Genomic DNA, 24,052 nt, shown 5'->3' on the forward strand with positions numbered 1-24,052 from the left:
GTTATACTAAGACCACTAAATATGTTATCATATATATATATATATATATATATATATATATATATATATAATTAGCACATTTCCGTCATAGGACAAATGTAATGATTTGAAAAAGTTAATTTCCACACAAAAATGTTTGTCTGAAATCTATATCATTTTAAAACCATCCCCACAGTGTGCAGTATTGCTGTCCATGTTGTTTACACCAGGGACACACACATACTGTACAAATCACAACTGTTACTGTTAATCAACAACAAGATTATTGTAACAGTCCAGAAAAAGCCACTGGACTGGTTTAGAGGAGAAAGGCTTCCATTTTTGCAGTTCAGGTTGCTGACAACTCCTAAACTCTCCACCGTATAGACAACCTCACAACCAACCAGGCCTGTTGTAAAAGGACCTGTTTCTTTCTTAGTTATCTTAAACTTCTCATATGGGGGAATGAGCACCTCTTACTCTTCCTCTTTATAAGTTGAATAATATTTCAGGTAACCCCCATAATATGTTTTAATGGCAAAGCAGGTCCTACTGCCAAAGCTGGTCAGTGTTTTGTTGTAAGAGCTGGAAGCAAATAAACCAAACCGCATTATTTGGCCGACCTCTCCAGTAAATTCATGTTTGGTTCTGCGATAACTAGTGTGCGACTTGGTATTAGTATTAAGAATCTGTATCGCAGACGTCAGCCAGAAATGTAAATAGTGAAAGGGGAAGTTGGTGCCATATATACTCCTGTTTCTCAATACATGATTGTTGAACAGGTCATAAAACTTGTACTTATGATCTGTATAAACACAGATTGCTTGCATGTGATCTTCAGTCAGAGCCTTATCCTCTTCAGCTTTGTTTTTTAAGTTGTCATTTGTACAGTCTGTCGCGTCTTTCCAAGCCTCCGCAAATATGCCTGTGTTCTCTTTTGCAAAATACATTTTGTTGACCGTCTCTGCCATTTTATCTTTGCAGCCATCGTACATGTCGTCAACAGCATCATCAATCATGTTCAGTGGAGTGGCCCGATCAGCAACTTGCAAAGGTGCACCTAAAGAAACCTAAAAGGAAAACAAAGATTAAAATACAGCTTGTTAAACAGACATGGTAAATCTGCATTTCATTGTTGTGTCTAAATGAAGCCTGGATGGTGAAAATATCTTTCCTGAGCCAGGACCAAGAGCAAGATTATCACTGCAGACACTCACCACAGCATGCAGGAACTGAAGAGTAATGCATGTCTATTTGTCCATCTATCAGCAGTGAAAAACCTCATGCATTATGAGATACAGACTTGGACTGTGGCAATAGATGATAAAATGTGAAAATCCTACTGTTTGTTACATAAATGTATTAAATCCGTTTATTCAGCTGTAACCTGATTGGACAATGTGCTGGTACAGAAGATGAAATCAAACAGATAAGACAACCATCCATCATCTATACCTATCTGTACCCTGGACAGGTCCCCAGTCCATCACAGGGCCACATAGAGACCAACAACCTCACACACTCACACTCACTCCTATGGGCAATTTAGAGTCACCAATCAACCTGACATACATGTTTTTGGACTGTGGGAGGAAACCAGAGGACCTGGAGAAAACCCACACAAGCACAGGGAGAACATGCAGACTCCACACAGAAAGGCCGGGTTGTGAACCCACGACCAGATAAGACATACGTTCATTTATTTATTTATTTAGAAATTTTAGAAATTCAATTCACATTTGCACTTACTAATTGTTTATCTAAAGAAATTTGAGGCTGAAAAAAAGCAACTGGAGATTTTATATTTATAAAATTCTTCTTAAAATTATATATGAATGTAAGATAAGATAATTCTGACTGCTCTACAGTGTGAGAATATGACTGTCAGGACTCAGGGAGCAAAGTGTTTTATGTGACTTCAAACTTCATGAAACCCTTTAAGATGTTTAGAAAGGACAGGCTGCATGTAACTTGTGTTAAATGTCATGTGCGTATAATCTGATTGTAATATGCCCTCTACCCTGCTTTCTGCTAACCATCCAATACATTGGTTGGAAGTGCCTGATGTACCTCCCCCCAGTCACAAACAACCAATAGGAAGCCTGTCCACACACACCACTGGCCATGATTGGGTGCAGCTTGCAAACAAAAGTACTGAATGAAAAGTGTGAATAAATAATAGCAGATAGAGGCCCCTGTGGAGCCACAGAGACTGGCCCTGGTGATCAGGATGAATCCACCATGTGTAGTACTGAAAGCGGTACTGGTAGTACTGCAGTAGTACTGCAGGTATTTTAAATGTGTAAGGACACAGACCTCTGTCCTGCGGACTGACAGGTCATAACAGCAGTGTCATTAGTACGTCACCACTAACCTGCACGTCCTGTCCCGGATATTTTTTCCCACTTCCTGCAGTCCAAACATTACTTGCTGATTACCTGGCTCACTCGACCGGTTTGTTGTGCTCAGATTTTCATGGTCATTACCAAAAACCTGTTTTTTTTCAGTTTCCCTGTTGTCCATTAACACAGAGGCTGCTCTGTTTTTTTGTGTTACTGTTTTTGTACTGTCCCCTGCCTTCCACCCAAAGAGAGCTGGGATAGGCTCCAGCAGATCCCCTGTGACCCTGTTTAAGGAATAAGGGGGTATAGATGATGGATGGATTTTTGTACTGTTGCTTTTTATTGTTGTTTTTTATATCGTCATTATTATATTCAGGATTGTGACTTTGTTGATACGGGTTTGTGGCACCAAACCACTCAGCTGATCTGAAGTTGTGACCTTGCTGTTGTTCAGCCCAAACACACTGGTGCTGATGAAAGGACACAGGTATGTTTTGACTGTTTTTCAGGCTCTGCACCAAACGTAAGGTTGGTTGAAGAAAAGCTGCAGCAGCAGGTTCACAGAATGAGAAGGTGTTTCAGAGTTAAAGTGATGGACGCTCTTCTCAGGTTGTTAATTTCACTCTGGTAAAATAAAGGTTAAATTCAAAATAATAAATGACCAAACTCAGAGTTTTGACTGAACAGGCCTTCCCCTGACGTGTTGTGTTCCTTCACTATTAATGTCTGCTGGATGTTCACTCACAGGCAGCGTCCAGAAGAAGAGGAAGAAGAGGAAGCCAGAGGGATTGAGTGGAGTGGAGAGTGGAGCCACGAGCATTTCATTCCTGTTCATCACTGCAGTCCCAACACTGGTCCTGGATTTATGCATAGAAACACAAGTCAACAACTCTGCACAACTGTCACAGTTAGATATGGAAAACCTGCAACTTAAAAACAAGAAAGTAAAAAGCTGTAAGATCATCTCACCGATCGTCAGGCTGAGAAACTGTTAAGTGAAGTGTCACAACATGATCCGCCCTTATCACACACACACTCACGGCTGCTCCTCCCAGTCAGAAAACGTAGATCAACAATGTGCAAAAGTTGCTCAGTGCTGTTGGTGAATGTAATGGAAAAATGAGTTTCAGTGATTGATTATTCTTACTGATTATGATTTATTCTCTTCTTTTTTCATCTTTAGCATCTGGAGTTTCTGATACATTTGAGGATTTTGAGTCTTTTCCCTGCTTTTTATCCACTACATCCTGTGAAGCATTAGATTTAGCCACTGCCTTTTGCAGTTGTTTTCTTTCCCTGTCTCTGCCTCCTCTTTCCACAGTCTCAAACATTCTTCATGCATTTTACATTCTTGGAAAATGTCTTAAAGAACCTCCCTCAGGAAACCCATAATCATTTATCCATGTTTGTAGGCATGCCACCGCTTTGTCACCATATTGGCCCCTCATGATATTGACCATCGGACCACACTGATCCACATTCATGGGTCCCCTACTTTTCCCATCCCTTGTCCCGTCCCTGATGGACTAAAAGTATCTCAACACAGACTATCCGCAGAGATGATCCTGAGTCCCGGACTCTTACGTCTAGGATCAAGTAGACTACAGCCGGAGGTTCCGAACCAATTATTTAAGTCTACAGCTGTTTAGACCCGTATTGTAAGGCTAACACTAAAGCACCTAGGTTCCTAACCCCTGAGTCCCTAACCCATCAGTTTTAGATTGAAGGTTCCTAACCCAATCGGCTTAGAGTACTGATCGTGAGTCCGACTGTCTGATGCCACTGGGCCTTCTCAGCAGATAAAGTCCTCTCTGCCTTTTTTGTAAAGTGCATTTGTGTTGTCGGACCAGTCCAGTTTATTGCACAGGTGAACAGCCAGGTACCTCAACTCGCTCCACACAGTCTTCAGTTCAGGTTCAGTTCAGGAGTGGAGGATCGGGGCGATGATTGAAGTCACCAGAGATGAAGGAGGATGTGGACTGGACTTTTTCTTGTGTTGTTTCAGATGGTTTTAATGTCTTTCTAACTGTGCATGACTTCTGTAATGTCTTATCTCTGCTAAAAAAGATAATAAACTGCTTGACCTGAAAGTTCTCAACACAAATAAAACAATAAAATGCCAGTCCCAGTTCAGTCTGTTCCTGAATGGTTCTGATAAAAGGCAACAGCAGGTTTTAAAACTGTGGGTCAATAAACCATCAACAGATTAAAATGGATAAATCATAAAATCAATAAAATAAGATGAACCCGAGATAAATGCTGGGAACGTGCAGTGACGTCACCAGTGATCACGTCCAATCAGAGGAGAGTCTGGTCAGAGCGCTCGAGCCTTTGCTCCTCCGCCACCAACCGTCGCCGGTAATTTCACCGAGAAACCGCCGTTTAACACGGTGTCACGGCGGAAACACAGCCGGGGGTGGACCGAGGCAGAGGACACAGCCGTTTACCGGACTAACGTCCCGGTTTGACCCGCGTTTATCGCACTTTAAACCGCTTCAAACCGCTGCTGTGCCGCGGCTAGCTGTGCTACGGCTAATTAGCTTAACCGTCACTGCGAACTACAAACTAGCAGCTTTTTGTAGTTTCTGTGGTTTTTAGCTGTGAAACATCATCATTAGCTTGTTTTGGTTCTTTTCAGCTGTTTTCACAGTTATTATAGTTTTATTTATTATTGAGAACTGGAGTCTGTCCAGCACCTGCAGCTAGAAACTGCAGTGTAAAATACTTCAGTACAAGTAAAAGTACTGTATTTATAATTAAGTAAAAATAAAAGTACTAAAATGTAACATTACTTTAATTTTTAACTCATTCATTAATGTGTAAGCAGGATTTATAATGCTTCATGGTGTTTACACACGTGTTACAGATTATTCAGTGATCACAATACTGATTTCCAGCTAATAGTGTTTAACTACATATCTTAATGTGAGTGTTTGTTTTGTTTCTTCCAGGAGATCAGAGCTTTACATCAGCAGCAACGATGAGTGGCAGGAGCAGAAGGTCCTGGTGAGACCCCTGCACACGCCCCACCTGTTGTACACCTGTCACACACCTATCTCACATCTCTATCACGCCTGTTTCACACCTGTCTCACACCTCTATCACACCTGTCTCACATCTCTCACACTTGGCTCTCACCTGTCACATGTCTATCACACCTGTCTCACATCTGTCATATCTCTATCACACCTGTCTCACATCTCTATCACACCTGTCTCACATCTGTCATATCTCTATCACACCTGTCTCACATCTGTCATATCTCTATCACACCTGTCTCACATCTATCTCACATCTCTATCACGCCTGTTTCACACCTGTCTCACATCTCTCACACTTGCCTCACACCTGTCAAATGTCTATCATACCTGTCTCACATCTGTCATATCTCTATCATACCTGTCTCACATCTGTCATATCTCTATCATACCTGTCTCACATCTGTCATATCTCTATCACACCTGTCTCACATCTCTATCACACCTGTCTCACATCTGTCATATCTCTATCTCACCTGTCACACATCTATCTCACATCTCTATCACGCCTGTTTCACACCTGTCTCACATCTCTCACACTTGCCTCACACCTGTCACGTCTATCACACCTGTAACATCTGTCTCACACCTGTCTCACATCTCTATCACATCTGTTTCACACCTGTCTATTAAAAGCGCAGCAGGAAGTCACACCGCTGACCTGGCTCACAAGGTTCTTCCTCACCAACAATGTGAGGCCCATCTTTCTCCAAAAAACCAGCTGCTGAGAGCAGAGAGAAGCTGGAGACAGAGCAGAGACCAGTCGACTCTTTGTTCCTTCAGAGACTGTAAACAGTGAGAGATTGTTGTTCTGTTTCAGTGCCAAGAGTCGCTCCTGTGTGGGACGGAAAAACCTGGATGGACGATTCTCCAGACTGACTCTACAGAGGCCCGGATGGACCAAAGACGAGGTAACGTCATTATGCTAGTATTTAGCGCTAACCCAGAAACTCTTTTGTGTCCAGGCCCTTCACAGTAAAAATTTTTTCAAATGCACTTCCAGTTGTTTTGTATGACTTTGTCTGAGAATAATATAAAGATAAAGAGATAAGACGGAAATATGAGCAGATGTAATGAAATCTGGTAAAAATCAGGATGTGTACTGGAAATCCTGCAGCAGCGTGGGGTGTTTAGTGTTGACATCAAGAAACCAGCTCTTACTGATAATGGCGCTGATCTTCCTCCTAGGATGACAAACTGCACAGACTAGTGAAAGAGTTTGGACCCAGCAGCTGGGCTTCAGTTTCTCTTCATTTCAAAGTGAGTAGTTTTAGTTCACATCTTGTTGCGGTGACACTGTCTGAAGCAGCAGGGACACAGACAACATGAAACACAGACAACAGATCACAACAAGGATCACATTAGTACCAATTAATACAAAAATCCACCAGTTAAATAACTTAAAATGGAAAAAACACAACAGATGTCACTAATGTTAACAGGCTTTTCTAAACCAGAGGGCGTCCTCACTTTGTGCTTCTGTCTCAGGGTCACAGGTCAGACGTGGACTGTCAGCGGAGGTGGCAGCACATAAAGAACCCAGAGCTGGTCAAAGGTCCCTGGACTCAGGAGGAGGATGAGAAGGTAAAGACTCACACTGAGTTAATAGGTACACTGCTGTCAGCAGGCTTAAACGTGAGTTACAGCAGAGACGACTGCTCACCTGGACTCCACTACAAGTCACTGTCACCATTAGCTGAGTCACAGTGCAGGTCTGACTGACACAGGTCCACTGAGAGCAGCAGGTTCCACCAAACTTGGACGTCTGTTGGTCTTGAACTGGTCTTAAATGTGACCTTATGATGTCACGTTTTGTGCAGGTGATCGAGCTGGTCCATAAGTATGGTGTGAAGCGCTGGTCTCTCATTGCCAAACACCTGCACAGTCGAAACGGGAAGCAGTGTCGTGAGCGCTGGCACAACCACCTCAACCCAACAGTAAAAAAGAGTGGCTGGACTCTGGAGGAGGACCGCGTTATCTGTCAGGCCCACAGACTGCTGGGAAACCGCTGGGCCGACATCGCCAAACTACTGCCTGGCAGGTATGTAGACCACCTGCAGGGGCGGGCTGGTACGTAGACCACCGGCAAGGGGTGGGGGCGTATGTAGACCACCTGCAGGGATGAGCTTGTAAACTACTTGCAAAGGGGGAGAGATACATTGACCATCTTCAGATCTTGCTGGGGGTTTTTTTGTGTTTTTTTTTTCAGGACCGATAACTCTATCAAAAACCACTGGAACTCCACCCTGAAAAGGAAGGTGGAGAAGGAGGGATACCTGCAGGTCCTGCACCTCCACAACTCCTCCATCTCCTCCACCACCTTCAACTCCTCTTCAAGCTCCTCCTTTAACACCTCCTCCTCAACCAGAGCTGCAACCAGAACCTGCGCCCCCTCTAGCACAGCCATTCCCAACAAGGTCTTCCTCACCATCCACCCACCATCCAGCTGTGTCAGTGATAGTGGAGATAATAACGCTGCTCCGTCTTCCAGCAGGCAAACAGTCTGTCCCCTGTGAAGGACGAGTCCTGCAGCGGACAGAGCGTGTGCGGACGCCACCTGTGCTCTGTCTGTGTCGCCACTTCCTCCTCAGGCTACGAGTCCTCACTGAGCACGTGCGAGCTGCCAGTGCAGCTGATTGAGGCAGTAATACACAAATGTCATTTGATTGGTTTGGTTTTTATTTTCTCTTAGGCTGTCAGGTTTTGTGTTTTGTTCTAATTTAAACGGAGTTTATCACTTTAACACCTGAGTATAAAACCTGTTAAATGAAACATTTTAAAGTGAAACCATTTTTCCAGTTTCAGGTGGCTTTTTCTTCAGAGCCAACTTCACTGGTGTGAATTTTAACTTGTGCATGTTGTAGTTGGTTTTTGGTTGAATGATGAGGATTTAATTTTGTTTAGATTATCTCCTTCAAACCTACGATTTATTGTTCCTAGTAGATCATGCTGTTTGCTGGAACCATGTTTTCAACATTTTGTGAGTTCAGAATTCTTTAGTGCTTCTCTTTGTTTGTTAATATTTTTCTTACCTGACTTCCCAGAACACTGAGAGCTGGAGCTGCGGCCCAAATGAAGTGACCTCATCACTGCCCACCTGCCTGTACAGAAAGGGCACCGACCGGTCAGTCATCGACCTGAGCAGGAGCTGCGTAAGTAGACAAACGTCATGTTAACAATAATAAAGGAGCAGTTTACTGTTTTTCAAGCGTAATGGGACTGTGTGTTTTTATGCTGAATCATTCAGCTGACCTGTGTGAATGTGAAAGTATGTAATGTTTAAAAATGAGCCTGAATTGGACTCAAACAGCACAGGGTGTTATATGATTGTAAAATACTGTCACTAGGATAGAAAGACGGTTCTGGAAACCACAGGCTCTGCTTTAAACTCCAAGAAAACTGTTTCTTTTCTGGTGAACTGTGTTTCTGTCTGCAGGTGGCAGGTACACACAGCAAGGGCGGGGCCTCCTTCATGGAGTCCAGCTCCTCGTGGAGCAGAACCAGCCTGGTGGGAGCTCTGACCTTCTCACCCTCTGAGGTAAAGACCAGATCCTGGACCATGTACTGTCTGATGGTCTATACCTGAGTCCGTCCATTTGTCTGTGTGCAGTTCTACAGTCTGTGCGGACTCGATGACCTGAAGCTGCAGCGTCCGGCTCTCACTTCCACCCCCGTCTGCTCCCTGAAACACTCCAGCAGCACCAACTGGAACGACTCCTGTGTGCACTGCAGCAGCCACAACACCACCCAGTATGTCAGGTCACGTCATGGACACTTCATTGATCACGTCAGGTCATATCACGCCATATCGCTAACACGTTGATCACGTCACGCCACATCGCGGACACACTGATCACGTCAGGTCATATCACGCCACATCGCGGACACATTGATCACGTCAGGTCATATCACTTCACATCGCGGACACGTTGATCACGTCAGGTCATATCACGCCACAATCGTTAACACATTGATCACGTCAGGTCATATCACGCCACAATCGCTAACACATTGATCACGTCAGGTCATATCACGTCACATCGCGGACACATTGATCACGTCAGGTCATATCACGCCATATCGCTAACACGTTGATCACGTCACGCCACATCGCGGACACACTGATCACGTCAGGTCATATCACGCCACATCGCGGACACATTGATCACGTCAGGTCATATCACTTCACATCGCGGACACGTTGATCACGTCAGGCCATATCACGCCACAATCGTTAACACATTGATCACGTCAGGTCATATCACGCCACAATCGTTAACACGTTGATCACGTCAGGTCATATCGCGCCACATCGCGGACACATTGATCACGTCAGGTCATATCGCGCCACATCGCGAACACATTGATCACGTCAGGTCATATCGCGCCACATCGCGGACACATTGATCACGTCAGGTCATATCGCGCCACATCGCGGACACATTGATCACGTCAGGTCATATCGCGCCACATCGCGAACACATTGATCACGTCAGGTCATATCGCGCCACATCGCGGACACATTGATCACGTCAGGTCATATCACGCCACATCGCGGACACATTGATCACGTCAGGTCATATCACGCCACATCGCGGACACATTGATCACGTCAGGTCATATCACGTCACATCGCGGACACATTGATCATGTCAGGTCTGTTCCATGGCACGAGAGAGAAAAGCTGAGTAACTGACCCTTTTCCTCATGTCCAGATTTCAGGTTGCTGCAGTAAAAACTGAGCTGAAAATGAAGTAGAGCTGAAAGTATTCACTGGTTAATCTGTTATCTGATCAACAAACAATAATTGGATATAAATGAATGGTTTCAGTCCCTTATAAAGCTAAAATAGTAGTACTACACGTTAGTCGGACAAAAGCAGACATTTGAAGACGCCACTAAAAGACAAAGGGGTTGATTGGAAAGCGAGCAGTGAGTTGTTGTGTTCAGAACGCCCACAGAGATCAGAGAGAAGATCACAGCGTTGTGGACGTCGGCTCCTCAAACTCCAACTCCTCTGAAGATCGACAGCAACAGTCAGCACAAGGTGAGACCAGATTAACATCTGATTATCGTCCTGTTGTGATGACGAGTGTGGTCTCACTGTGGTTTCTCACCTGCCTCAGCTGTTCACGCTGTGACACAGCGTCTTACTAAAAAATTCTCTTCACATGTGAAAGAGCTGTCTGTTGGTTTGTCTCTGAAATGATTCTCGAGCAGGTTTCCGTTTGTTCGAGCAGGATGATGAATCTGACGTGGGAGGACAGAAGTGCTGACCCTGACAGCCAGCAGTCCAGCAGCAGCTCTGAGGTCTGACACACAAAGATTTCCATTTACAAATGACGGTCTGGGAAAGTCCTGGTAAATTAGTTCTATTTGAAAAAGCGAAGCCAGTAATGAACCATGGCAGTGACACTCCTGTACCGGGGAAACATGAATCAGAATACTGAGAGAGGGTGATTCCATGTTTGCTAATTTTTAAGAGAGTGCAGGGGGCTGTAGCCCGACTGACACATTCCGGGCAGATTCCTGGTTCCACACAGTTCAAACCAGTCCAGATGAACATGGAGACAAGTTCACATTTTTCAGAAACCTTTTGCAAGGCCACATATACAGGTTCCTGCATTTGGAGCTCCTTTGGGTTTCTCTGGACTGATGTCACTTTTGCAGATCCGCACCGGGTCTCATGTGGGTCCTGTAGACAAAAGAAAAGAAATGGAGATGGTTTTTAGAGGTTCACACATAAAAGATTCTGAAATACTTGTTGCCTGGTTCTAGGCTGCTCTCTGTTGAACGATGAATCTGCCGCCACAAATATCTGATTTTAGTTTAGTTAGTGAGCGACTTTTGTGGCCCAGCATGGTACCATACCCTGCACATGCACACACACACACACACACACACACCGTGAACACACACCTGGAGCAGTGGGCAGCCGGGGAGCAGTTGGGGGTCAGGTGCCTTGCTCTAGGGTCTCACCTCAGTCATGGTATTGAAGGTGGGCAGGGCACTGGCTATTCACTCTGCCTCACCGACAATTCCTGCCGGACCTGAGACTCGAACTTGCAGCGTTCGGGTTACAAGTCCGACTCCCACGACTGCACCCTTACATTGGGAAGCCATCAGAGAAAATATGACAGGTCCAGAAAAGCCTCCATCTGGTCCCACAGGGACTCTTGAGTATAGATGAGGTCTGTGAGGGTCTGGAGTTATCTGACATACAACTAAAAACCTGTTCATATGTCACCTGTGGACATCCAGGTCCAGGGGGAGAGTCTGCTGAGCTCTATTCTTCAGGTCCAGAGAGAGCCCAGCTCCACCTCTGAGGTCCAGACAGAGCCCAGCTCCACCTCAGAAGCCCAGAGAGAGTCCATCTCTACCTCAGAGGTCCAGAGAGAGTCCAGATCCATCCCAGAGGTCCATAAAGAATCCAGCTCAATCCCAGGCTGTGAAGAGTTTGGCTGTTTCCCACTAGATGGCCAGGTGGAAGTGTGGTGGCAGCCAGTCGGGTACCTGCACTCTCCAGAGTGTCCCGCATACAGACTGAACCCGTTCGAGGTGAGAACCAGCACCTGAGACCTGAACCTGCAGATTTTCAGTGTTTTGGTCCACTGTGTGACGTACGTGTGTGTGTGTGTGTGTGTGGACAGCTGAGCGGAGACTTGCAGGTGGTGATGTTCGGGAAAACAGATGATCAGATGAGTCTGACGGAGCAGGCCCGACTCTACGTGGAGCCCTGATCCCTGCACAGGGTCAGGATGTCAGGACATGTGTGTCTGCAAGCTTGAATCATGAGTCTGACATTCATCAGTTTTAGTCGTTCGCTGCAGTTCATGTCCATCAGTTTGTCTCCACCACAGTTGGAAACTGATTTTTATTGATTGATTTATTGAGCAGTTAACACTAAACAGCATCACACACTTTAATCCCTTTTTATCTCAACTGGATTTTATCATTCAACAAACTTTAATGCAGCATTTGTTGCAGTTTGAATGAATTTTTAAGGAAACCTGGTTGTTATTGCTTTTATTTGTATGATTTATTTATTGATGTGAAGATTTTATTGAAAATTCTGCACTTTGCACTAAAATGAAACATCTGCTCCAAATCTGTCATTTAAACAGGAAGTTTGTCTAAATGAATATTGAATTTATTTTATTTTAAACATGAGCTGTTTATTGTTTGAGTGACGCTGTATGAAAACCTGATAGTTGCACTTTATTGCTCTCAGATACATCTGAGAATTGAAAAACATTTTATTGCACAATAAAAGGATCTGATTTTCAGTTTGACTCATTTTAATGACAGAACACTTTGACTCGTCTTCTTTAAAAACCTGTTCGCAGGATTTGACATCTGATTTTGTGATGATCTGACTTTAGATTAAGTCCAGATTTTCGGAGTCTGCGGTTTCTCCGCTCACAGGTCAAAGGGCAGTTTCATCAGGAGGCCTCTGAGTGACACACTTTGTTTTCATCAGTTTAAGATCAAGAGGTTTTTGTTTCTGTCATGTCTGTGTACGACCAAACTGACCCATCCTCCTTAACCTGCAGACTCAAACTCATTCTGAGACATCCCCCCTGCTATATGGTCTTGATCTTGGACAGAGTTGATGACTTGATCTCAATCAGGACCTCTGAGATGTGGATGTGACCTTGACTCTGCACTGAACACTTGAGACTTAGGGAGTAAGAGGGGCTTGACCTGTGACAGTGATTTTCATTACTTTGACTGGACCTACAGGACTCCAACACGGCATGTCCTCAGGGACTCTATTATCTCTGGTAACTCAGATGACCTGAGTGCCCAAGTCCCAAATCCTGAATGCTTCAGAGTTCAGGGACTCAGATCTGACCTCTGTGACTTACAGGTAAAACCAAAGGTTCTCCAATATTCATGACGTTTTGCCGTGTTTGGCATCAGATACGTCATCGTCATAGATCTGTAGTCTCCAAGCTAGTCCAGCTGGATGCGGTGTTGGTTGACCTGGTGTCCTGAGGAAGGTGTGGGCAGGTCTGCCTCTTAGACTTGGCCCTCGTCAGACGCTCGAGCCGGTTTTTGTAGAAACAACAAATGACCTTAAACCTGAAGTTTTGTGTTGCAGGATTTTTCTTCTTTCTGTTCCGTTTCATTCTGAGGCAGTGGAGCTGCAGAGCTTCAACACCAGACTAAGAGATGTGGAGACCAGCAGAATGTTCCTTTACTGGTGTGCTAGAATTACCTTTGCAGGTTTCACTAAGACTCTCAACAGGTTAATGACTCACTATAAAACACATTAGTCCAGGAGGAGCAGGACTCGTCAGGGACACGATGTTTATTTCAGACGAAATATTCCTGTGGTTAAAACCAAACAGCAGAGGAACTGCAACGTGAGCTGGTCTCACCACCACATGCTCACACTGAACAGGTAAAACTGTTTTTAAAAGACTTCTCCACAGGAGCTTTTTCTGATCATTTTCTTATTTATTGATTATTGAGACATGTCAAGTGCTGCCTGTTTAGCAGGAACACCAGCAAACCAACATCTGTTTGCATCTGTCTGCAACATTTAATCAACTGACAGAAAACTGGAGACATGTCCTGAAAAACTGTTTCCTGATGTCCAATGAATCTAATGATTAATAATCGGTTAATCACAAAAACAGTAAATTGTTTACCTAAACGATCTCACCTTACTTCCTTTTTCTGACCAGCTGTTCAGACTGGGATGAAGAAAGCTCCAGGAAAAGTTTCTAAGTGGACCTTGGCTGAAGATGAATTTGTTAAAATACTAAATCAACAAGGTGATCGGTGATTAAACCTGAAGTGATAAGAGGCAATAGTGAAGAAACAGCTCCATCTAGTGGCTGGTGGAGGAGCTGCAGTTCAGTCCAGAACAGACCAGTTTGATGAAACAGGTTTGCTGGTAGATCTTCAGTAGATCTTCATGGAGGCCTCAAACAGCTGGGACAGGTCGTCCTCGGTGTGCTCTCTGGGACACAGTCTGGTCACTCGCTCCTGCAACATTTCAGTTAAAACCACCCTAAACTGAACCAGCCACAAGGCCTTCACTTAAACAACACAGAGCATCGATTACAGACACATAAAGTGGGATTAAGGTTCAGAGATTCTGGACTACATTAGGGCTCCACAGACCTGTGGGATGGTTCCCTTCACCAGTGCTGGGATGTCGTCTTTGCTGTATCCCACAGCTCCCAGTCCGTCCTCCACCTGCAGGTCAAACAGGAAGTGACGCAGTGTGTCAGCCAGAACGGCACCGGCATCCTGCCGCTTCACCTGCCGCATATCTGCACCTGAATGCATCACAAGCACACGCACATGTATTAGTGCACCTGAACACCCACTCACAGTTGTGTTGTATTACTGCGCTGTGTACTTTATACCACATTATACTACATAATACTTCAGTGCACCACACACTGCGCTGTGTTGTGGATTCTACAGTGCTGTGACGTGAACAGGTACCAAGGATCTCTGCTGCTTCCAGGTGGCGCTCCGGACACATGGGGGCAGTGAAGCTGAAGACGGCCGGAGACGTGAGGACGACCGAGAGGCCGTGAGGCTAAGGACACAGGTCACCAGTATTTATTTGCCCAGTATAACCAATAAACAGACAGGCATACTAAGTGGTTACTGGTGTAGTAAATATATTCACAGGAGACGTGAACATTGAAGATTAAGATCAGATAAACTTTATTATTGTCAGAAGGGAAAGTCAGGGATAAACACGTAAACATGTTCTTGTCTCTGCACCTTCCCTGGGAAACTGACCCTAACCCTAAAATTAAACAGGTCTAATGTGAAATGAAATATGAATCAGGGCCCACATCACTGCAGGGAAAACTGTGTGGTCTCCACTCACCACCAGGGGGTGCTCCACACTGTACCCCTTCGCTGAGTGAGTCTTCACGTTGCCAGAGATCGGGTAGGACATCCCGTGACTGCAGAGACAAAACTCCTTTAGCTTCCACTGCCAAACTGAACTTTTCACAGTTATCATCCATTAATCCATTATTGTCCTAATCAATAATCAATCCAATAATTAGAGTGTTTTCATGGGGTGTAAGTGTAAAAGTGAATTTATTGTCTACTTGACATGACACTTTTAAGGTTTTTTACCACTTGACAACCCAGAAAACAAAACAGTCTATTACAATGGTTGACTGTCAGTTAATAAGTTCAATGCACATTTTAATGTATAATCTCCACAGATAAAATGAAGAAAACAGAAAAAAGGATTATAAAAAGTAGGTGAAAGGTTTGTTTCTCACCACAGGTGAACTCCAGCGTTCCCGAAGCCGATCCCAGCAAACACACTGGCCAGGTGCATGCTGGACCGAGCCTCCAGGTCCTCGGGGTCCCGCACAGCTCTGTCATCAATTAATCAATCAATCAGACTGCTATCAAGAAGCTCCTATTTTCTAATATTCAAATTAGCCCCTAACATAATAAAGTCTTTATTCTACAGAAATTTATTTATTTATTTTGACATTGATTTTCATGTCATCCGGTTTTTATTTAGGTCATTTTATTTCAAATTACTTTTTTAAACAAAAATCACAGTGAGCAGGTTTATTGATTAAATGTTTTTTTCTCCAATCGTAAATCTGGTTAAACCGTAAAGTTTTACCGTTTCATGTACTTGGCGACCATGTGGAGCGCGTGGCGGGACCAGACGTCACTGATGGGGTTGCTGCCCTGGTAGGCGGGGCGGGCGATGGGGTCGTGGGGGCAGGGCGTCCTCTGGTTGTAGGGTAGAGCCGTGTACGACTCCAGAGCGTGACTGAAAACGGAGGGCGGCGATTCAGGCAATGCATGTTTCCATGGTAACAAAGGCCTTAAGCTGCTCTAGATTTGTTAAAACACCTGGAGGTGCGTTCAGGGACACTGTAAACCCCATTAACAGTGATTAGAAACAATACAGAACAAAGTAATAAAAACAGCATTAGAGCAGAGTGCAGTGTAAACAGCTTCACTCCTGACAAACCAGTTTCAATCAGGTTATTGATCAGACATGACAACCCGACCAGAGCACGTCGAAGCCACTGTTGGCGGCGACTCTCTCTGGCATGCTCAGTGTGTGCACCGGGTCCACAATGCCCAGCGTAGGTCTGATGGCTCTGCTGGCGATACCTGGACACAGACAACCAATCGCAGCTCAGACCTTTACTCCGACATCATCGTTTTGTACCAGTGCGTTAGGAGGGTGACAGGAACAGTGATGTTCACATCATCACGCCACCGCTCTGACAAACCGCCCCTGCTTCACAACACTGTTTACTCCAGTCCTTTCCACATTAAAAGCCTTCCATCACATCGAGCTTTTAATGTGAAACATCTGCAGGGACATTGTTTTATTTAACTCTAATACACGAGTCTCTCAAATAGTGTCAAAGTATTAAAATAATAAAAAAAAGTTTTTTTATAAAAATAAAGAGAAAATGTCTTGAGAAACTGGTTGGACTGATTATTTATGTGAACGTGAACGTTCCTTTACCTGTTTTGGCCTTCAGAGGCTCAAAGTCGAAGATGGCAACTCCTGTGGTCTCGCTGCCAGTGCCTGCTGTCGTAGGAACTGCACAAAGACACACAGGTTACAGACCAAATCAACCAATAATCAACCTTTAACCCTGACTGGTAACCATGGCAACCACACACAGCGAAGATCCCATCAGCTTCCTGTATCCTGTTACCTGCGATGAGCGGCTTCAGGGCTCTGGTGATTGGTTTCCCTTTGCCAATCGGAGCGTTGACGAAGTCCAGGAAGTCAGCGTCAGGGTGACTCGCGTACAGATTGGCTGCTTTACAGGTGTCAATCACGGAACCCCCGCCCACCGCCACAAACACGTCGAAGGAGCCATTTTTAGCAAACAAGATGGCTTCTTTAAAACTACAATAAAAACACAGATACTCCTGTTTTCTACCTGCAGTTACATCGTAAAACACCTTAACCTGAGCTGTGGTTTATCAGGTTCATGCTGTTTTACATTCAGGATTTACCTGCCTGCACACCTGACCACAGGTCTGACATTGGTCTAATCTGGATTCAGAAACTAAATATGACTGTTTAATTAATATGGTGGGACTGTTGGGCCCAGAAATACCAGCTTCAAACACACAAACAAATACACATCATCAGTGTTCCAGTGTGGTGATCTCTGTGTGGACACATTACAGTTTGTGTTTACAGGGCCCAGCGAGTCCTCGTTACAAAGACCCAAACAGTCCTCAGACTTTGTGACGTGTCCTGGTCCAAGACAATAAGAACCAGGTCACAGCTCTGACGACACCTGGGAGTTCCTAATCATCAACACACCTGCCAATCGAGGGTCTCACCTGGTGTCGGTGGGCTCGACCCGGACATTGTCGTAGACTTTGTACCTGACCCCGGTCTTGGACAGCGAGTCCAGCACGGCCTTCACCGGAGCCAGGCGGGACAAGTTCTTGTCAGTCATCAGACAGACATTCTGGGCTCCGAGGTTCTGAAGGTCCTGCAGGACAGAAAACTTTATATTTCTGTTCAATCAGGATCAATAACTTCTCCTTCAGGATCAATAACCAGACCCACAACATAACAAAACAAAGGGTCCAGAAACTCAGATTTGTATCAGGCAACGTCTGAAAACAGCTGTCAAAAGTCTAAACATGTAAAAGTGCAGCGTTCGTTATTCAATTAAAGACCTGGAGAGTCAGACTGGAGACATCAGCCCAATAACTCACACCTCACTGGGGAACTGGAAGACAACCTCACCTGTACGCAAGACGAAGTGGAACACGGCCCAGTCTGACCCCTGCTGATGGTGAAAAGAATCTAAAGTAGAAATTGTTGATGTAAAGTCTGTCACAAGAAAACTGGTTCAGACTCTGACGTGTTCACGCTGGAAAGGATCCAGATTTACAGTTTAAAACGGGCAGATTTTTGAGTGGAGTTCAGTGTTGGCCACTCTTCACCTACAACTAAAACTGATGGGCTGCGTCTAACGGTCGGAAAGATACCACACCTGCTGAGCTAACTGCCAACACGACAGTTAGCTTCTAGCAAACACTGACCCTAACCCACTGACAGCAGATGTTACTGCAAACACCTGAGTCCCATCAGAAATGTGCTGTTTTAAACAGTTTGATGAAGATGATGATGATGATGATTACCATGCCAATCTCTCTGCTGACTCCTTCTCCATATCGGATGTTGGAGCTCGCCATCTGACAGAATCAAACCACAAAAGTACAAATGTAATAAATATTAAACTATTGTTGACTTGATGTGATTTTCTCACAGTAAACAAACATCCAGATAATAAGTTGCCAAAATGGTCATTTTTTAAACACAGTTTGGTTTGTTACCTCGAAGGCGTAGTCTGTTTTCCGGACAGTGCATGTTGCAGCTGCAGAAAAACACAGATAATATCTGAAAATGTGTGTGTGTGTATGTGTGTGTGTGTAAACAAATCAAAGAGTCTGTGGCTCCTGCCCAGCATCCGTCATGGCGAGCACCTGGGAAAACACACCTGCATTACCTTGGTGGAAGGTGTTGGAGTGAGCAGGACACCTGCACCTGTTCAACCAGAGCAGAACAGACAATATAATTAGTTCTTACCAGCACACAGACACATCAGAACCTCAGACTGGACTTTGAGGAAAAACCCGTTTAGAGATAAATTCATTTGTTCCACGTGCGCCGAGTGTTCAGGGACACTCTGCTGCTTCCGGTCTTGTTTCCTGACCTCTGACCCCTCCACGGCCTCATTCTGACCGCAACACACTTAAAACTGTCACATTTTTCAAAGGAGTTCGGCACCACCACGCCGGCCCTCAAGGAACCACAACCAATGGGAGGTCACGGCGGGTTAAACGTGACCACAGGTGCGTTACCTGCGTGTGCGGTCACGCGGGTGTTTACTGAACGTGCATCAAACTTACGCCACGCGCACAAGCTGCCGGAGAAGCTGAACGACCCGATCCCGTCCCGCCATGACCCTCACAGAGCTGCAGGTGAAGATGACGTCAGGTCAGGTGACCTCCGCTTCCGTCTGACTCTTTCAAAATAAACGTCACACTCCTGATCAACGCTTTTCGTCACCGTAAATTTAGTAATTCCTAATAATAACGATGCAACTTGCTGATATTAACAGGAAAGTTAATGTATGAATTAACGGATTGTAATACAATATTTTATATAGATCACCTGATGTTAACCGACAGAAAGGCCAAGTAGACTAAGTCAATACATTAAATACACTGAATATAGAATATTTACTGTGATGTCAATGTGAAATCATTAAAAGCCTGTATAACAAAAAATGTTTGAATTAATTTATCCCAAATCTGAGCTAATGATTATTTTACCATTAAATAACTGATTATCCTTCAGAATATAACTGATATATGATCATCCATTCACTTATACAACAATTAACACAAATTTGAGTGAAATTGTTTCTTATTTGAAAAATGACGGTTACCTGTAACATTATTTTGAGGATTTCTCAAACCCTCAAAATCCCTTAATCTCTGCAGACATCTCATTCAAATCTGTTTTCAATTCATGAATGTTTCTGAACGGGCAGTTTTCCAGATAAAAGAGCAAATCAAGGGTCACTGTTAGTTTAGAACAAAAAGTGAAAGGTCAGAGGTCAAAGCAGAGGCAGAGCAGAGGCTTTATTTTTTCAATAAACATGACAGTTGTGTTTTATTTGTGTCTTGTCAGACCTGCAGCATCTGGACACATTGACCTTTAAACAGGCCTCCAGCTGTCGACACACTGCAGACTTTTATTTTTCCCTGCAGGTCTTTACCCTTTAAACACCATGAAGATGGTAAAAAATCACTTAATTATCGCCTTAACACCAGCACCAAAACATCCTAACACAACGCTGTGATCAGTGATTAAAGGAGCAGTCCGCCACACTGACAGCAAACAGAAGTAAAAATGTGGAGGGTCCCGTTGTTAGTCGGGCCCTCTCGCTCATCATGCCACCGACCTCCAGCTGCTTCATTAACACCCAGAAGAAAACTCCTTCCCCAGCATCGATGACTCATCCGCTGCCGTTTGGTCTAATTAAAGCGGGACCAACTGTGAATGAGGCCCCCCTCACATCTCCCAGAATCCTCAGGGAAACAATGCAGCCGTCATGGAAACGTCACATGAGGACGTGAAGTTAACGAATCAGAGTTTATCTTTGCTGGCAAAAACACAATCAGGGTTAATGAACAGACTCGGGTCTCGGCCTTATGAGGGTTTGGGTCCTAACAGCTGGTTCAGTCCGTAAAGTCACGCCAACATCAGAACGTGACTGGCAGAGCAACACGTCAAGCAGCTGAATCAACTATCAACAGGCATTTTGGATTGTGAGGCTCCACATTAATTAAACATTAATGAACTTCTCTCACACTTTCCTTCAGTTTCTTCACTGATGAAAAGTGTAAAACATTAAATCGTAGTTCATGTAGTTTCACAACACGGTCACATACGACTCATCTGGTTTTCTGGTTCATCCTCGCTCTACTCACACGCCGGAATATGAACAGACCATCTCTCATCCACAGGTGACATCAGTGTGAAACCGGCCAATGAGAGCAGGTGGTGGCCTCGCTGTCATCATCAGTCACCCCAAAGGTCAAACAGAACTCAGTTATGGATCACGTCTCTAATAACAACCTGAATTTATTCTGACTGAGCGTTCTCTATGGGGTGGCAGTTCCTGTCCAATCAGCTGCTGACTTCTCAGTCACATGCAGGATGGATGAAGCCCTTTCAGATCAGCTATTGATCAGGCTGATGAAGAATGTGAGTTACAAGTCATCAGTCAAAGACTCGAGTGAAGACCTAGAAGGTGTCGGCAGGATGACCAGATGGTGACGGCGACGGCCAAAAGCGAGTCAGTCCCGTCACCCTAATAAAGCCCACACACTGAAATGTGCCCGCTGACCCTGATGAAGGCTCAGCGCACAGGAAGCCATGGTAAAGGCCACGTATCAAGCCCATCGGGTTGAGGACTGGCCCATTACAGGCCCATTACCAGTATTGATGAACTGACAAGGAGCAGGAATCTGAAACAGGCCCGTTAGAAGACCAAGATACTCAGATGAAAGAGACGAGTTGACAGAGTCTGAAGACCACGATCCACGTGCTGTCGGTCTGAGGGTGCGAATGAAAGCAAATCAGGTGGTTTTACACAAACCAAAATGTGGCGCTGAAATGATCCCATCATGTTGGAGAAGACCGTGACCTGCTGTGTGTTGGTAGGACGGCCTGGTTGAGGGCGTAGACCAGGGGTTGGACCACATCAGCTTTGATCCTGTGACTATTTTTAAAAACAAACGTCTTCAGACGCAGAAACCTGCAAACGTCCTGCGGATGTCACACTGTTTTCTTCCACTGCAGGAGATGAAGGTCATAGACCCAGTCCGCCAACCGGGCCGCAAAAGGTCACATCATCTTCATCTTCTTCATCATCGTTCGCCATCATCTCACCATCCGCCTCCAGTTAACAGGAAGTCAGCCGCTGCCTGTGGATGAGCTTTGAAAAAAGAAAATAAGGTTTCAGTGTTTTCTAAGCTGAAAATTCAATAAATTCTCTGCTCGATGTTTATTGAAACGGTGATGAAGATGTCGAGCAAACTGAAAGAACCTGATGAAGAGGAGGAAGGTGGTGGATGAAATAAATAAAGAATCATCAAACAGCTGCATGATCCATGACTCATCATCATCATCGTCGGTCCATTCACCCGGAGGCGTCTGAGCGCGTGCAGAGCCCCTCCCTCACTCATACTCACATATATAAAGTGGAAACAGCTCGAGCGTTTGTCTTGGACTGAAAAGACTCCGACGCAGGACGATCAGGTAGGAACCAGCTCACGTTCTTCTTCTGCTTTTATTCAACCCATACCGATGACCACGCTGATCACATAAACCATCTATTGATCCACAGCAGGGAAGTTATTGATCAATACATGAAGCAGATGAGTCGGGAGAAACAGGATGAAAGGAGAGAAAATGTCTCAGTTAGAAATCAGTGTTAGAGCAGCATGGACCTGAAAACCTGCAAAAACTCAAAGTCTGCAAATCTATTAAATATGATGTAATGTCAGTTCCTAAAATATGATTTTATCTGCGTTAAATTATCAAGTATAATGTCAAAATAATGTGAGATTTAGACAGAAAAATAAACAATGTAAGTTTAGAAATGTTGCAGAAAGAATATTGATTATATGTGATTTTTACTTTACTTACAGTGTGTGTGCGTCATTACTGTGTGTGTCTGTTATTTTACACACGTTCACTGTTTGGTTTGATTAAATCATTACTGTAGCTCCACATAGTGGAAACCAGCATAGAAACACTGGACTGTCCTGCACAAACAGAAAGAACTGATGAAGTGTCTGGTTTGGTTTAACATGAGATAACTAGTAACAGTAATAATAAATACAAATATAAACCTTCCTGTAAAATGGCGTAATAATTAGAAAATACTTCATATAATGTCAAAATGTCCTGCACAGTTTATTTCTTCATCTGGAGATTTATGCAGTTTCTGACCTTTAGAGGGAGATTTCCAACATCCTTGTGTGTTAAGGTGTGAACTCAACGTAATATGTTCAGCACATTTCTGTGTGAGTGAAACGAAAACAAAGGTGAGAAAATAATAAGAAACAGCAGGAGCCTTTAAGAGACGCTGCTCCTGTCCAGCCCTGACACTCTGGACTAAACATTCAGCACCGCGCACCAAAGTCTTTCAGCACAGATGCCAAAATAAAAGCTGCTCCTGTTGCACCATAACTCTGGTCTCTGCTGAGTTTTACAACCAAAAGTCCAAATGAGCAGAAAAGAAACTGGACCAGATGGAAGTTTTGGCTGTTTTTGGCAGAATAAAGAGAAAATAAGGTTGTTTGGAAAACACTTTGGAGCCTCAGGTCTGAACCAGATGTGTGTCAGGTTGTTCACTGAGCTTTGTGCTTTGGTTAGAAGGATGAACAGAATCAGATTGAAACTCACCTGAAATAAAGATCTGCAGAGAAAAATAAAAATAATGGCATTATAGACTGTAAACACACCTTAACATGTATTTCTCAGGAGAAAGGTGCAACAAGTCCTCATGGACACTCTGAGGTGAGAGACCATAGAAAACCACTTGTCAACTGCAGGGGCCTGTGGGTTGTCTCAGTCCTCAGCTCTGTCTGAAGGCTCCAGTAACCTCCTGTGTGTCCTGCAGGTTGAGGTCGTGTGTGGACATGAAGCTAAATGTGTTGTTGTGGGTCATGGCTCTGCTCGGCGTCTCCCTCCCACGCTCTGCTGACGGTCGACCCCCCGTGGTTCCCACGGGCCGCCACCTCCTGCTGCCCCGACCGCTGCTCGTCCGCCTGGGGGAGGAGTTCTCCCTGCGGCTGGGTGGAGGTTCTACTGCGGCTCCAGACCTCTCCCCCTCCTCCTCCTCCTCAGCAGTGAACCGGGCTCTGCTGCAGCTCACACAGCGCCTCCTGCAGGCCCGGGCGGAGCAGCAGCAGGAGGAAGTTGAGGAGGCGGAGGAGGAGGCCGGGGAAAAGATGAAGCGGTCCGAGGAGCCCCCCATCTCTCTGGATCTGACGTTCCATCTGCTCAGGGAGGTCCTGGAGATGGCCCGGGCCGAGCAGATCGCCCAGCAGGCGGACAGCAACCGCAGAATGATGGACACCTTTGGGAAATAAAGACGTTAT

The 24,052-nt window shown here is 44.8% G+C and overlaps 4 protein-coding genes across 6 annotated transcripts; 2 read left to right on the forward strand and 2 right to left on the reverse strand.

Annotated features, from left to right (window-relative positions):
- Positions 1-88: 88 nt before the first annotated feature.
- LOC113134414 (erythroblast NAD(P)(+)--arginine ADP-ribosyltransferase-like) lies at positions 89-3,304 on the reverse strand. The gene is made up of 3 exons (XM_026313796.1): positions 3,291-3,304; positions 3,067-3,178; positions 89-1,049 (listed from the first exon to the last, which is right to left on the reverse strand). Exons 2-3 carry the CDS (start codon positions 3,154-3,156, stop codon positions 456-458), a joined length of 684 nt encoding a protein of 227 aa, XP_026169581.1. The 5' UTR covers positions 3,157-3,178; positions 3,291-3,304; the 3' UTR covers positions 89-455.
- Positions 3,305-5,301: 1,997 nt separating this feature from the next.
- On the forward strand, positions 5,302-12,099 carry LOC113134998 (transcriptional activator Myb-like). The gene is made up of 15 exons (XM_026314626.1): positions 5,302-5,327; positions 6,180-6,270; positions 6,548-6,619; positions 6,848-6,943; positions 7,180-7,400; positions 7,569-7,776; positions 7,851-8,003; positions 8,404-8,511; positions 8,796-8,897; positions 8,970-9,109; positions 10,310-10,406; positions 10,580-10,669; positions 11,621-11,686; positions 11,777-11,917; positions 12,010-12,099. Exons 1-15 carry the CDS (start codon positions 5,302-5,304, stop codon positions 12,097-12,099), a joined length of 1,701 nt encoding a protein of 566 aa, XP_026170411.1.
- Positions 12,100-13,658: 1,559 nt separating this feature from the next.
- Positions 13,659-19,386, reverse strand: adhfe1 (alcohol dehydrogenase iron containing 1). Of its 3 annotated transcripts, none has more exons than XM_026313753.1 (14): positions 19,280-19,386; positions 18,877-18,914; positions 18,704-18,744; positions 18,509-18,562; positions 17,696-17,850; positions 17,053-17,249; positions 16,857-16,934; positions 16,387-16,492; positions 15,990-16,142; positions 15,631-15,729; positions 15,222-15,300; positions 14,825-14,921; positions 14,495-14,652; positions 13,659-14,356 (listed from the first exon to the last, which is right to left on the reverse strand). In XM_026313753.1, the coding sequence occupies exons 1-14, from the start codon at positions 19,330-19,332 to the stop codon at positions 14,273-14,275; spliced, it is 1,392 nt and encodes a 463-aa protein (XP_026169538.1). In that variant the 5' UTR covers positions 19,333-19,386; the 3' UTR covers positions 13,659-14,272. The 3 variants fall into 3 exon arrangements, with proteins under 3 accessions (XP_026169538.1, XP_026169537.1, XP_026169539.1); XM_026313752.1 differs by having other exon boundaries at positions 18,868-18,914; XM_026313754.1 differs by lacking the exon at positions 13,659-14,356 and having other exon boundaries at positions 14,501-14,652; positions 14,778-14,921; positions 18,868-18,914.
- Positions 19,387-23,590: 4,204 nt separating this feature from the next.
- On the forward strand, positions 23,591-24,043 carry LOC113134422 (corticoliberin-1-like). The gene has a single exon (XM_033325664.1). The coding sequence runs from the start codon at positions 23,591-23,593 to the stop codon at positions 24,041-24,043; it is 453 nt and encodes a 150-aa protein (XP_033181555.1).
- The last annotated feature ends 9 nt before the right edge of the window (positions 24,044-24,052 follow it).

The sequence above is a fragment of the Mastacembelus armatus genome, chromosome 17, assembly GCF_900324485.2.
Source record: "Mastacembelus armatus chromosome 17, fMasArm1.2, whole genome shotgun sequence".
Lineage (NCBI taxonomy): Eukaryota > Metazoa > Chordata > Actinopteri > Synbranchiformes > Mastacembelidae > Mastacembelus > Mastacembelus armatus.